Raw genomic sequence first — 12,090 nt, 5'->3', positions numbered from 1 at the left:
ATTGATCCTCAGAAGTAGTAAATCTATGGTGACTGCATTTCCCATGAAGTTTTGCAAAATATACTCAGACACTTCCAACTGTTGCCCCTGTGAACCAGCTGCATAATTACTTCTTGAAAATAACATATAAAAAGGACTCAAAACCATCACAACACTCCTCACAATCAGATTTTTACCTGCCTATATTCTGTTCACCAATAGCGTGCTGGCAATGCATTTATTTTTGCACATGCTGCAGGCTGTCTGTATTTCTTTGCTTCTGCATTCAAATTAAGCATGTTAAGAACAGGCCATTTAAAGCTGCTAATGGTATTTAGAGGAGCTTGCAGAAACCCATGCAAAGACTGAGAAAAAAACTTACAGAAAGAGGCCTCATCATAAGAAATAAGACACTAATGAGACTTTTCATATTTTAGAGATGCCTAATATTATTACCGGAATCCTTATAATAGAACAAACATTTTCTGTTTCTATTACTCACAAAAATTAGGCTGAACTGTGGTTTTCTCTCTGTGCAGAGTTTTCAATGTACAAGGGGAGCTACTGTATAACAATGGCTGAGAACTACAGTCTGTAGCATAATTCATTCGGTAACATGGAGCTCTTCATTATTAAAAAACCCTCAAATTCTATACAAACACTGTATAAAAAGGATGTAAAACAGAAGTACATGCACAGAAATATAGCTATCTACTAAACTACAATTCAAGATCCTTTTCCACTCTCACCTTCTTGCACAGCCACCTCGGGCTCACTTTTCTGTGAGAAGGTCAGTGCCTCCACTGGCTCTTCCTTTGCTGGGAGAGGTGGAGGAGAAGTACCTTTAGCAACAGGTTGAGTAATCTGGGTCTTGCCAATGACAGGTGGCTGTACTCTAACTGCAGGGTGATGATATAGCTTGTTTCTATGAGAGCCAGAAACCGTATAACCCATTCCACCAGGGCAGATTTCCTTAAAAGCAGCTAGATTTGGGATGGGAAAATATTCCTTTTAAGAGTCTAAAAGTGCAATATTTTGACACAATGGAAAATATAATGAACAAAAATCAACTCTGCTACTGTATGTACATTTTAACAACAAAATATGCTATAGTTAAGAACAAACATTATTGCATGCTAATGTTGAATACCTCTGAAAAATTACTTTAGGACTTTAATTCATTCCTCTATAAAAGGCTTTTCCTCCAGTTTATTTTTTTTTTCTTCAGCTGTGTTAAATATGCTTCTTCATCTGAACCATTTTAAATTAATATAATTCAAATAGTATGTTATTTCTGAGGTGACTTTTCATCTGAAACTTGTCATTGTTTACAAAGCATAAGTAACTAGGATTTATTATTTCTATAGTTCCCTTTTTGAAGTTGCCAAAGAATAAAAAGTAGCTTCTCACTATCACTGAACCAGAGACATCAAGCTGAAAAATCTTGATTTATAACATTTATTTAAGCGATATGAATCAACTACACTAGAAACCTGACATAGTCCTTGAACTAGAGCCCACTGAACTCAACATGAGCGAGTATTTCCATAGACGTCAGTTGGCTTTGGATAATGCCCATAATGAATGTTAAAATTCTAGTGAAACAATGATATACTCCATAGGTCCTAACATGGAGTTACCTGGTTTATAAATCAGTCTCTCAGAATAAGTGAAATTGAATGAAATTTAACCCTGGAAAAGATTATTTCAGTGAAATACTAAGATCTCCTACAATTTGAAAAGTTCTGCTGGATACTACCTAATTGCTGGGGAGGACACTACTGAAAAAAGAGTGTTACCAGCAAAAGCATATTTTAGACTGGGGTTTTTAAGACAGTTGTGTAGCAATCTGACCTTAACAACAGTGTTATTAGAAAAGTAAACATTTAAAAAATAGGCAATGGCTATAATTTACATGAAAAAATCTCATTTAAAAATTATTTTGTCATATATTAATCTTTAAATGAAAGATAAAAAATGTTTCAGTAACTCAAATGTGATATTAATAAATGATTTAAAGGAAACCTGTGGTGTGTCTTTCAGAAATCTACAACAACATAATGATGTCTATTTTTTCTTAAAAATTAAATTAAACTAATATCAAAATATCTCCAAAAGTAAGGGTTCCAAAAAGGTCCCCAAATATATAGTACCTGTTTCATCCTACAATATTATCTTCAAATTAAATATATAGTGGTGATCTTGCCCCACTGAAATTTAAAATGTATACTGAATCCATTGTTCTGATTCACGCAGAAATAACAGGATTAAAAAATTGTAGTATGGTATAATATTAAAAAAAAACCACGCCTTTCCATATGTGCAGAAAAAACAACAACACTTCATCTGGATTTTTTAAAAGAGTATTTCTTTAGTACTTGCTAAGAGGGCTGATATATGATCAGATCATCTCTAGAAGGGAGGAGGGGAAATCCTGCTCATAAATCTATCAGAAGAAAAGGTAGTTGAAGCTAAGCAGCATCTATTCTGACCCCACATTAGTCCCTTTGCATGAACTCCAGGTTCTGAGGTTTGGGAATTGTAGCAGGATGCAGAGGGCCTCTGGCTCTGTGATCATTCCACCCAAAATAGTGGATTCTTGCACTGTGCTTGAAAAACTCAGCTGGCAGAGAAGAGAAACAAGTTAGGGGTTTAGTAGTTTATTTCCATCACTGCTCTAAATACAATCAAGTTGATATGTGGGACAATAGTGCCCAGGGGGGCAATAGGGCCCAGGGAGGAACTCAGAGAATCTGGCCCTTCATGTTCCAGTGACGATACTTCACAGCAGCGGAAGATAGACCCCTATATCTTGAAACATGAATGAAGTAGGAGGTCAGTCCCCACAGACTTTTCAACCGACCACCAATCCTTGCCAGCTGAAGAGGGTGATGCAGCTTAAAGCCTGTAGTTTAAAATTTGCTGAGTTTTTCATTTAATTTTGATCCACCCAGATCTTTTTACAATGGAAGGCATGATCTAGCCTATTGCATGCTTTTTCATTCCTAATTTGGACAGTACTTTTGCAAATGCTAATATATTTTATTAAACGGCTACCTCATGTTTTACCCACCTTAAAAAGGGGCTCAAAATATATTACAGGGCAAAGTTGTAAAGCCAGCCTCCAGTTTGGGACTTGCAGTCAATTGCTGGTACAATTTTGTAGGGACAAAAGATGTTGTTTAGAAATCCACTGAAGTCACAAATCAGGTAGTTTGATGTCTATATAACCTCACTTGTGCTTCTAATTAATTGTGGACACAAAAGTGGAGATCAGATTAAAGTCGCTTTAAAAATGTGTCCCTTAAATATGTTTCTTACTTTTAAAATGACTACATACAGAAGTTCTACTTAATTAGGTGCCTAAAACAATATTATAAAATAATGTCCAAATATACTCCACAGATTTTTCATTCTAGTGAGCCCATCACATATATATTTTAACTATGGATCCTACTTTTTTTGCAGTATGTTCAGTGGGAGATTTAGTCACGCAAAAGATGTAGGGTGAAATTCAAGTTCCATTGAAGTCAACGGCAAACTCCTTTTATCTTCAACTGGGCCAGCATTTCACCCACAGAATCAGGTTCCCAATTAATAATTGACTTTTTTTTGTATATTTTATATTCTCTCATTAGTAAACTAATATGTGAATTTATTTCATTAGACTAGTCACTCTAATTATATGAATAGCATACAGTATTAAAACACTTCTTTTTATTTGAGAAAAACTTTTGCAAAAAGATATTTGTCCAGTTCTAATTTAGACCAAGCAGGACACAAACCCCTTCCTAATCTTTGGAATTCTCACAGGAACCATATATTGTTCCTGCAGTTAAATAACTAGTCACTCGATGAGAATATTGTTCCATGTAAAAACTGCTCAAACATTACTTGTCTGACAGTGAAAAAAAGATGGACTTAAAAAGTCACCATTGATGTATGAATTATCAGTCAAATATTCATACAGGAAATAATGGCCCAAATATTCAAAAGTAACTAGTAATTTTGATTGCTTCAGTTTTTGGAGTCCAAATTCAAACATCTTAACGGGGCCAAGTATTTTCTGAAAATTAGATCCTGTTATGATGTTCCATGCTGGACAGCCAAACATTTCCAGTCACTTCTGAAAATATGAGCCAATATACCATAAAACTATGCTGTAGATAAGAATAAAAATTTCCTGTGTCATACCAGTGACATCTATAGCAGCAGTTTCAGTAAACACAGTGTATTATAGTTCAAGTTCTATTCTATCTCTTACAAATCCAGGAACCTACTAATCCACTAAACACAACTGAAGCAATTATTAAATTTAATACACATAATGGTAATAAAATTGAGCTAGAACGGTGAACTGATGTTAAGTGTTTTTAGTCATTTGTTTTACTATAAATCCAAATGAAATAGTGAATTAATCTTGAAATGAAGCCTTAAAAGATTCAGAATTCTGACATTTAAGTTTTAAATAACATTAGCTAATAGGCACTTTGAAATAATCCTTACTACTCACATTGAATAGTATCTTAGTCTGTGAGTGGCTTCACTAAAACCAATGATCTCATCTCTTTGGTGTACCAAGTTGATGTCTAATGCATCTTTTTAGTTCAGTAAGCCTTTTTAAAAAAACAAAACCCAACCGGACAACTCATGGAATAAAGTGTTACTCAAAGTAAGTAAGGATGATAAAATCTGACCCTAAGTGTACCACAAGTGATTGTTTCAGCCAAAAGTAATTTGTAATATTTATTTTTTAAGGTATTACTAATCCTATGATACCATCCTTGGCACCACCCTACAAAAGTGTGTTAGAAACATATTGGAAAAAAAAGGAGAGTACACTTGCCCACATATAACTTCTACTATTTATAATGAAAACTTAATGCATGCAGATGCAGCAAGCTATTTCCCAAAACCTTCCATCATTTCGTTTCTGTCTTTTATGTTTGAAAAGTATTAAAGGCACTTTGGTTCAGTTTATCCAGATCCCTGTAAACTAACCTTATCTTCATGTTACAGGAATTAGTCATTTAAAATCCTCCACACTGAGATGGGTCAAGTTGTTAAACTGGAAGCCTACCATTACACAGCAAAGGAAAATTCCATCTTTGTTATGAATGCTTGTTTATCCAAACAAAAAAAGCTGTATTGTATTTTTCTATTAACATTTACAAAACCAGCAAGAAACTACAGGGTAAAAAAAATAGATAAAATGTAGGAGATGATATAGTATGTACACTGCATACAGTGCATGGATGAACGTTTGAGGTTTTTCTGGGCACCTCTTACCTGTTCCTGGAAGGGGACATTTCTCACAGTGTGGGCCCCAGGCCTTGCCAACACTGCAACAGCAGAGCTGCTTGCTGAGCTGAACAGAGAGAGGGTGCATGCACTGCTTTCCTGCACTGACAAACCGGTAACAGGGCCCTTTCTCTTCAGAGATCATAGGATTATCAGCTGCAGCAAAAAGGGAAGGAGGACGCTAGAGTTTACATGAGAAACACCACAGGAGTTCCAGTACCAGCTAACAGGATTAACACTGCTATCTGCCAACAATTTTTTTTTTTTAAATGCCTGGTTCTCTCAGTAGTCAGGATATAAAGACGATTTCTTATTTGGCATCAACAGCATCTGAATTCAGATGAGCACTACACACAACACAAAATTGATATTTTAGGAATCAAAGCTGATGTTCACACCAGAAGCTGCCATGCTCTAGCAGCACAGAATTAGAAACAGCTCTCTTTCCCATGCATGAGCACTACAGCGTAAGCTTAAAGCAGGTGAACAGTAATACAGAACACTGTAAGGCTACAGTCACAACACCACTCAGACTTACAAAGCCATACAAACAGATGGGACTGCAAAAGGGCTATTTTTAATATTACATATCAGACAGCTGTTCTTAAATGGACAAGGCAATTAGATATTTACATTTCACTGCGTTTTATACATTTTAACAACAACTGGTTGATAATTTCTAGTCCTAACAAAGACATTTTGCAATTAAAACAGCTGAATAAAGGGAACAATTTTAGATTATCCTGCTGTTTGTTTCTTTCACCAGACTTACGAGGTGTTTGCTGAAACAGTTAGTTAGTAATGCTGCAGGCAATGCCCCATCTCACCCCACCCTCTTTGCTATACCATCTACCCCCTCAAATATATGAGATTAAATATTCCACTGAGATTCAAAATTGCTCTGGTCCAAGAAAATGACAATGCCTTAGCATATTTTTGATCATTGCACGTACAAAGGATATAAACTTTGCCTAGTGTGGACATAATATGAGGCTGAGATCCATCCAACCTTAATATTTAAAAAAAAAAGTTGACAGAGCTGGGTGAAAGGTTCAGTTAAATCAAAATAAGGGCAACGATTTCAGAGATGTGGAAATCAACTGAAAATGTCAGAACATATATGCAAAACTATAAAAAGTTACTTAATATTTGAGCATCAACAGCCAGCTGCATAGGACAGTGACTACGTCTCAGAACTCATATCTGATACAATATTTAGGGCTATGTTGTGTCTTCCAAAGGCACAGACACAGAAGGTCAGGGGAAAAAGGGGCAGAGATTGAGCTTTATATATATTTTCCCCCTACCCCACCAGCTTTTCACATTAGAAATTCAGGTATTGCCTACCCTGTTTTTTCTATAAGACACTATGGTCAATTGGAGAAGTCATAAGTTTATGACCTCAGAAATCTGAAGCAAGTAAAGCCTGATTTAACTAAGGGGAGGAAATTATTCTTATTCATGCTGTTCACAACTTTTTCACTTTGCTAATGCCTACTTAACTCCAACACCCAAGAAAAAATTTGGGAGAAAAGATGTTTTTGTTAAAGATTCAACAAAACAGAGATTAGAAACAAACATTTCAAGTATCTCCATTAATCTTCATGGTGGAATTTCACTGAACAATATGTGATGTCTCTGCTTATGTAGTCTTAAACTGCCATGACTTTTTTTTGCCACTTAATCACACTACAACTACATAAAAACTTTTAAGTTGCCCCAAATAACTAAATAAAGTTTCTTATGTATTCACAGTACTGCCCAGGTTTTCCCTCCATCAAGCACAGAGTAATAGAAGGAAGAATACTGAGGTGACAATCTCATTATCAACAAAGCAAAAATGGAAAATTGTAAGGGTGATTTTGTTGTATCTTTTGCATTACTGCATTCTGAAGAGCTTTCTCCCACTAAATATCAGCATTCCAGATTATTTTTTCCAGATCTGTTAACAAAACTTGACTTCATCCTGGGACACATAAATTCAATCCTTTGCATATTTCTAAGGTTGTATCTATTTTCTTGGTAGTACCATGATGCCAGCACCCACACCCATCTGGCATGCCTCTCAGACTGCTGTAATAGTAACAAGTATTGGTACCATGGTGGTCAGAAAGCATGTTCCCAACCCTCTCAGGGACACACACATCCTTTCCACAATAATATCAATAGAGTTCCCACCGCCTCCATTTTTGAGTGGCAGGGACATTCCAGTTTCTGCTTTCAAGGTGACATTCCCTCCCAAAGCTCCCTGCTGGCTCCATTCTATTGAGGGAAAACAGAAAAGGAAAGATACATTCTTCTCATTCCCTTCCCAATATCACTGAGCAAAGACTTTGTCTGTTACATTAAAAGAATAATATATCAAGTTTTTCCACAAGTGGGGCTCAGATATGTCATCCAGAAATAAAACATGCCTTCTCTGAATGATAATCACCAGCACTACTAAGGCTTTTCGTAATCCTACCCTTCTCGACAGCCTAATATGAAGAGGGACAGCAAGAAGAAGCCATGATTCTAATGTGAGTACTTTTATTATTATTAATCTGTATTGAGGGAACATTAAAGGGTCCAATGAAGACCGTGTCTCAATCATTGTGCTAGGTTTTGTACAAACCCTACAGGAAACACAATTCTTGCCTAGTGGAGTTTATAATCTAATTTGAAACAAGGCACAACAAGTGAGTTTAACAAAAAACAGGTGGGGAAGGGGAGGGAGGACAGAGGTAACTAATAAAATTATGCGGTTTCAGCAGTTTGGACGGTGAGTAAAGATCATATTTAGGAAATGTATAGGAAGGAGTGGCAGGATTTAGACGTCACCTGGATGTGTATGTTTAGAGGGAAGGTGAAGCAAGTTGTCACCCAGATTACCTGCCTGAACGAAAGGGAAGATCACGGAGTCATCAACCATGAAGGTAAGTATCACAGTAAGGACATGTATACTTGATACTTGAGGTAGGCAGATTGCACACCTAATTTCTGTGACTGCAGCATTCAGTGCTGGTAATCATAAATAAGGATCATGTGTGGAATTCCACTTCAGGGTGCTCATATCAAAATATTACCATGTAAATAGTTACTTCATATTTCTAATGTCTCAATATCTCTTTGACTTACTTCTCAGTCCTAAATGTTGTTTGCAACATCAACCAATTCAGTATCATGCTGTTTATTCTCTCTTCAAGAGCCTAAATGACAATGTTAACTATAAGATCCATGTCGTATTCAGTTAGACACCATTCCCATCTACAGCTGTTCAGAAAATATATAAAATCAATATAAAATCTGTAGGAGGGAAAACCAATTTTTTTGTGTGAAAAATATCAGTTTCGACAAAATTTTGTTTAGAGCAAAAAAGTGTCCCTTGCAGTTATAGGGAGGGAATATCTTAAAATCTAAACTTTATTAAATATGTCAAAATATAATTATAATTCTCTTATAAGACACATATAATTATATCAGAAATCCCATGGGTATTCCATCCAAAAAAGCTATTAAATAATTCAGGAAAATCATTAACTCTAAGCATAATGGTATCCTACAGCAAAAGGCTAACCAGAGATAAGAAGTCTGTTGTATAATTGGTCTTTTCATTTCCAATTTTAATTCTTATGGTTTCACTTCAGAGAAGTATTATATATTCTGTGAGTCATTAGTTTGACTGTTTGTAAAGCTACCATTTGGGAGAAAAATAAATGAAGATGTTGGCATTGTTGGTCATGTACAATTTTATGATATACTTTTATGGTGCATAAGTTTTTGAATAAAAGTTGTTATTCTGCCAAAATGACAGAGGCATATTAATTATTTCATTTTCTGTTACTAAGAAAATGTGCCACGTTAAAAAAGAAATCAGTGGTATTTCTCTGGAAAAATTGTTCAAGTTCAGTTGTTTTAATCTTCCTCTGCCACATACGTTCCCTCTACAAAAAGTAAAAGGTGTCAAAGCCTTGGGGTTGGGAGCTGGCAGAGTGGCTGGACGGAAACAGTCTCGGAGTTGGGGTGGAAATAGGACAGACATTAGAACTGGCTGGGCAAGGGCACTAGGACTGGAAATAGAGAAAGGAGCAGAATGGGACAAAGAACCTGGAGAGAAATGGGGGTGGGGACAGGGAGCCAGTGAGTGTGGGGAGACAGAGGTTCAATGAGGACCTCGGGTGTTGGAGACTGCAGGGCAAGAAAACTGGAATAGAGAACCAGTGGAACTGGGAGAAGAAGATGAGGGTGAAGGGCGGAGAGATCTGAGGATGGGAGGGGTGCATGAGAAGAACCGGACTGGCTGGGCAAAGAGACTGGGACGAGGAGCCAGGGAAGGGTGAGGGACACATCAAGCTTGGACGAGGAGACAGGGAAAAAGATTGGGACAGGGAATGTGGACTGGGGGAAGTGGAGGCCAGGATAGGCCAGAGAGAGACAGGGAATGAGGAACTAGGGGAAAGGAGGAACAGGGAATTGCTGGGCAAGGAGACAGAACTGGAATGTGGCATGAGAAGCCTGAGGAATGGAGATTGGGAATCAAGTTGCGATAACTGGGCCTACAAATTTACCCTAGTTATGACTTCAACTGTAAACACTGTGAAAGTTAATACATAAAAATAATAATATAATAATTAAATTAATAATGACATTTTACAATAACCTATAACAACAAGTGCTGATGTGAAAAGGTACAAAAGACAGACAGAAACACCGCATTAGTCTAAACAAAAAGGCTTCCTCATATAATTCAAAGACTGTGTTAAGATCATGCTTGGTAAACAAGAAAAGTGTGGAACCAGAAATCAGTGAACCAAAATGTGTGTGTCAGAAACTAAGTCTAAATGGTGGACAAAATAATGGGGATGAGCTATTCCACCCACTATTCCCTTTGTGGGTCCTTAAAGAAAGAGACTTTGAGAGAAAAAATGGTTACTGGAGCAAGCTTCACCATCACGGCTGCCAACCCATACATCTCCTGGTACCCTGGGCCCTGTGCATCCTGATCCTAAGAAATGTCCTGACCAGACTGGGCCAGAGAGAGGGACTTAGGTGACATCACTACCTCTACTGGCTCCAGATGAATCCCAAACACCATCTGGGATGCAACAGGATTGGACTTTACCAACAACAGCAACAACAGATCCAGCCCATCTCAACTAACTTATTTTCTCTTCCCCAAAAGGACAGTTATTACCAACTCAGATACCATCTAAGAGTCTATCAAACAAGAGTGTTTTCCTTCTAAAAGCTCTCTCCAGCTAAAGGGAAAAGGAACAAGGGATGCTGTTAAAATGAAAGCCTTATTTAATAGTTTACGTTTCAAATGTGTTGTTTTTCCTTCTTTTCTTTATCTATAACAAGCTAAAAGGATTTTTAGTTGTGGGTTTGCCATGGTACTAAGTAGGCTGAGGTCTCTGTATACCAAACCCCAACCTTGTTTAACACTATTTAATGTTGGACTGTGACCAGGTTACATTAAACACCTTTGGTCCATTTATTCCATCTAAATTAATACAGCAATGGCTAGGTGAGAAGGATGTAACTGGGATGAGGAGCCAGCGTGGAGAAGAGACAGAATGGATGCTGAGACAGGTTGGAGGGAAAAAGGCAGAAGGGGTAAGGCTGGGGGTAAGAGGCGAGCAGAAGAAAGAATAGCTGGAAAGAATAGTTATTTACCCTACAGTAACTGTAGTTCTTTGTGATGTTGTCAATGTGGAACCCACCATATGTACGCATGTGTTTCATGCATGAGATCAAAGCCTATTGATAGCACTGTGCCCTGTGCCTCCTCATGCTCCCTTATAAGGGCATAAAGTGAAGAGTAGCTGTGATCCTCCCTCAGTTCCCTCATAATTCAAACCCTGTGTTGCTGAGGATTCCAAACAGTAGGGATATAGGGTGGTTCATGGGAGCCACACTGGCTACAACATCTTGAAGAACCACAGTTACTGTAGGTAAGTAACCATTCTTTCATCTTTAAGAATCTGTCCCTGTGGAACCCACTATAAGGCATTGGTAAGCAGTATCACCTCAGAATGCTAAGAATAAGGTGCTTTAGTTGCATTAGTGAAATAAAAACTGAAGTATTGCTTTCCTGAACTTGGCATCAGATCTAGCCACCATGTCAAGTGCGTAATTTTTAACGAAAGTTTCCACTTTGCTGCTTTGCAGATCTGAAATATTGGCATTTTTCTGAAGCAGGCCAAAGATGCTGCATGTACCATGGATGAGTGTGCCTTGACTGATAACAGAGCGAGATACATTATCTAATACACTTAGAGATTCTCTGTGATAGAATAGCTGACCCTTTGACAAGCTGGATTTAGCCATAAAAAGATGAGGAGAGGATCTAAAAGGTTTGGTCTTATCAAGGTATAGAGCCAGGTTGTGGAAACATCCAAACTAGGCTGCCTTCTCTCTCATCGTGTCTTGTGTAGCTTTGGGGAAAAGACCGGTAGGTTAATCAACTGATTCAGGTAAAACGTTGAGACCAATTTAGGGATAAACATAGGGTGCGGTCTCAGAACCATCTTGTCCCTGTGAAAAGATTTGCAAGGAGGTACAACCATAAGGGCATGGAGCTCGTTGATCATTCAAGTCAAGGTAATAAAAAGCTTCCATGAGAGTAAAGTGATGTACTGAACAATCCAATAGTGGCTTGAACAGAGGCCTCATAAGTTTTAGGAGGACAATGCTGAGATCCCTGTCATAAGTAGATAGGTAAGGTAAGGGTTAATTTTCTTTTGCCTGTAAAGGGGAACCAAACACCTGACCAGAGGACCAATCAGAGAACTGGATTGTTTAAAAGTCAGGGGCGGGAATTTGTATACT

General features: G+C 37.5%; 1 protein-coding gene across 6 annotated transcripts in view; it reads right to left on the bottom strand.

Annotated features, from left to right (window-relative positions):
* The window catches only part of LOC116819065 (latent-transforming growth factor beta-binding protein 1-like), a 211,884-nt gene that overhangs the window by 153,500 nt on the left and 46,294 nt on the right, over positions 1-12,090 (bottom strand). For 3 of the 6 annotated variants that reach the window (XM_075064232.1, XM_032770469.2, XM_032770468.2), the window contains exons 4-5: positions 5,269-5,436; positions 729-962 (exon numbers count right to left, since the gene is read on the bottom strand). The exons of 1 other annotated variant lie outside the window; for it this stretch is intronic. In XM_075064232.1, coding sequence (XP_074920333.1) covers positions 729-962; positions 5,269-5,436 — 402 coding nt within the window. The remainder of the gene's footprint in view (positions 1-728; positions 963-5,268; positions 5,437-12,090) is intronic. 2 more of the 6 variants (XM_075064233.1, XM_032770470.2) reach the window with 2 other exon arrangements.

Source organism: Chelonoidis abingdonii, chromosome 3 (assembly GCF_003597395.2).
Source record: "Chelonoidis abingdonii isolate Lonesome George chromosome 3, CheloAbing_2.0, whole genome shotgun sequence".
In the NCBI taxonomy this organism is placed as follows: Eukaryota; Metazoa; Chordata; order Testudines; family Testudinidae; genus Chelonoidis; species Chelonoidis abingdonii.
This window is presented reverse-complemented; position numbering and strand designations above follow the sequence as displayed.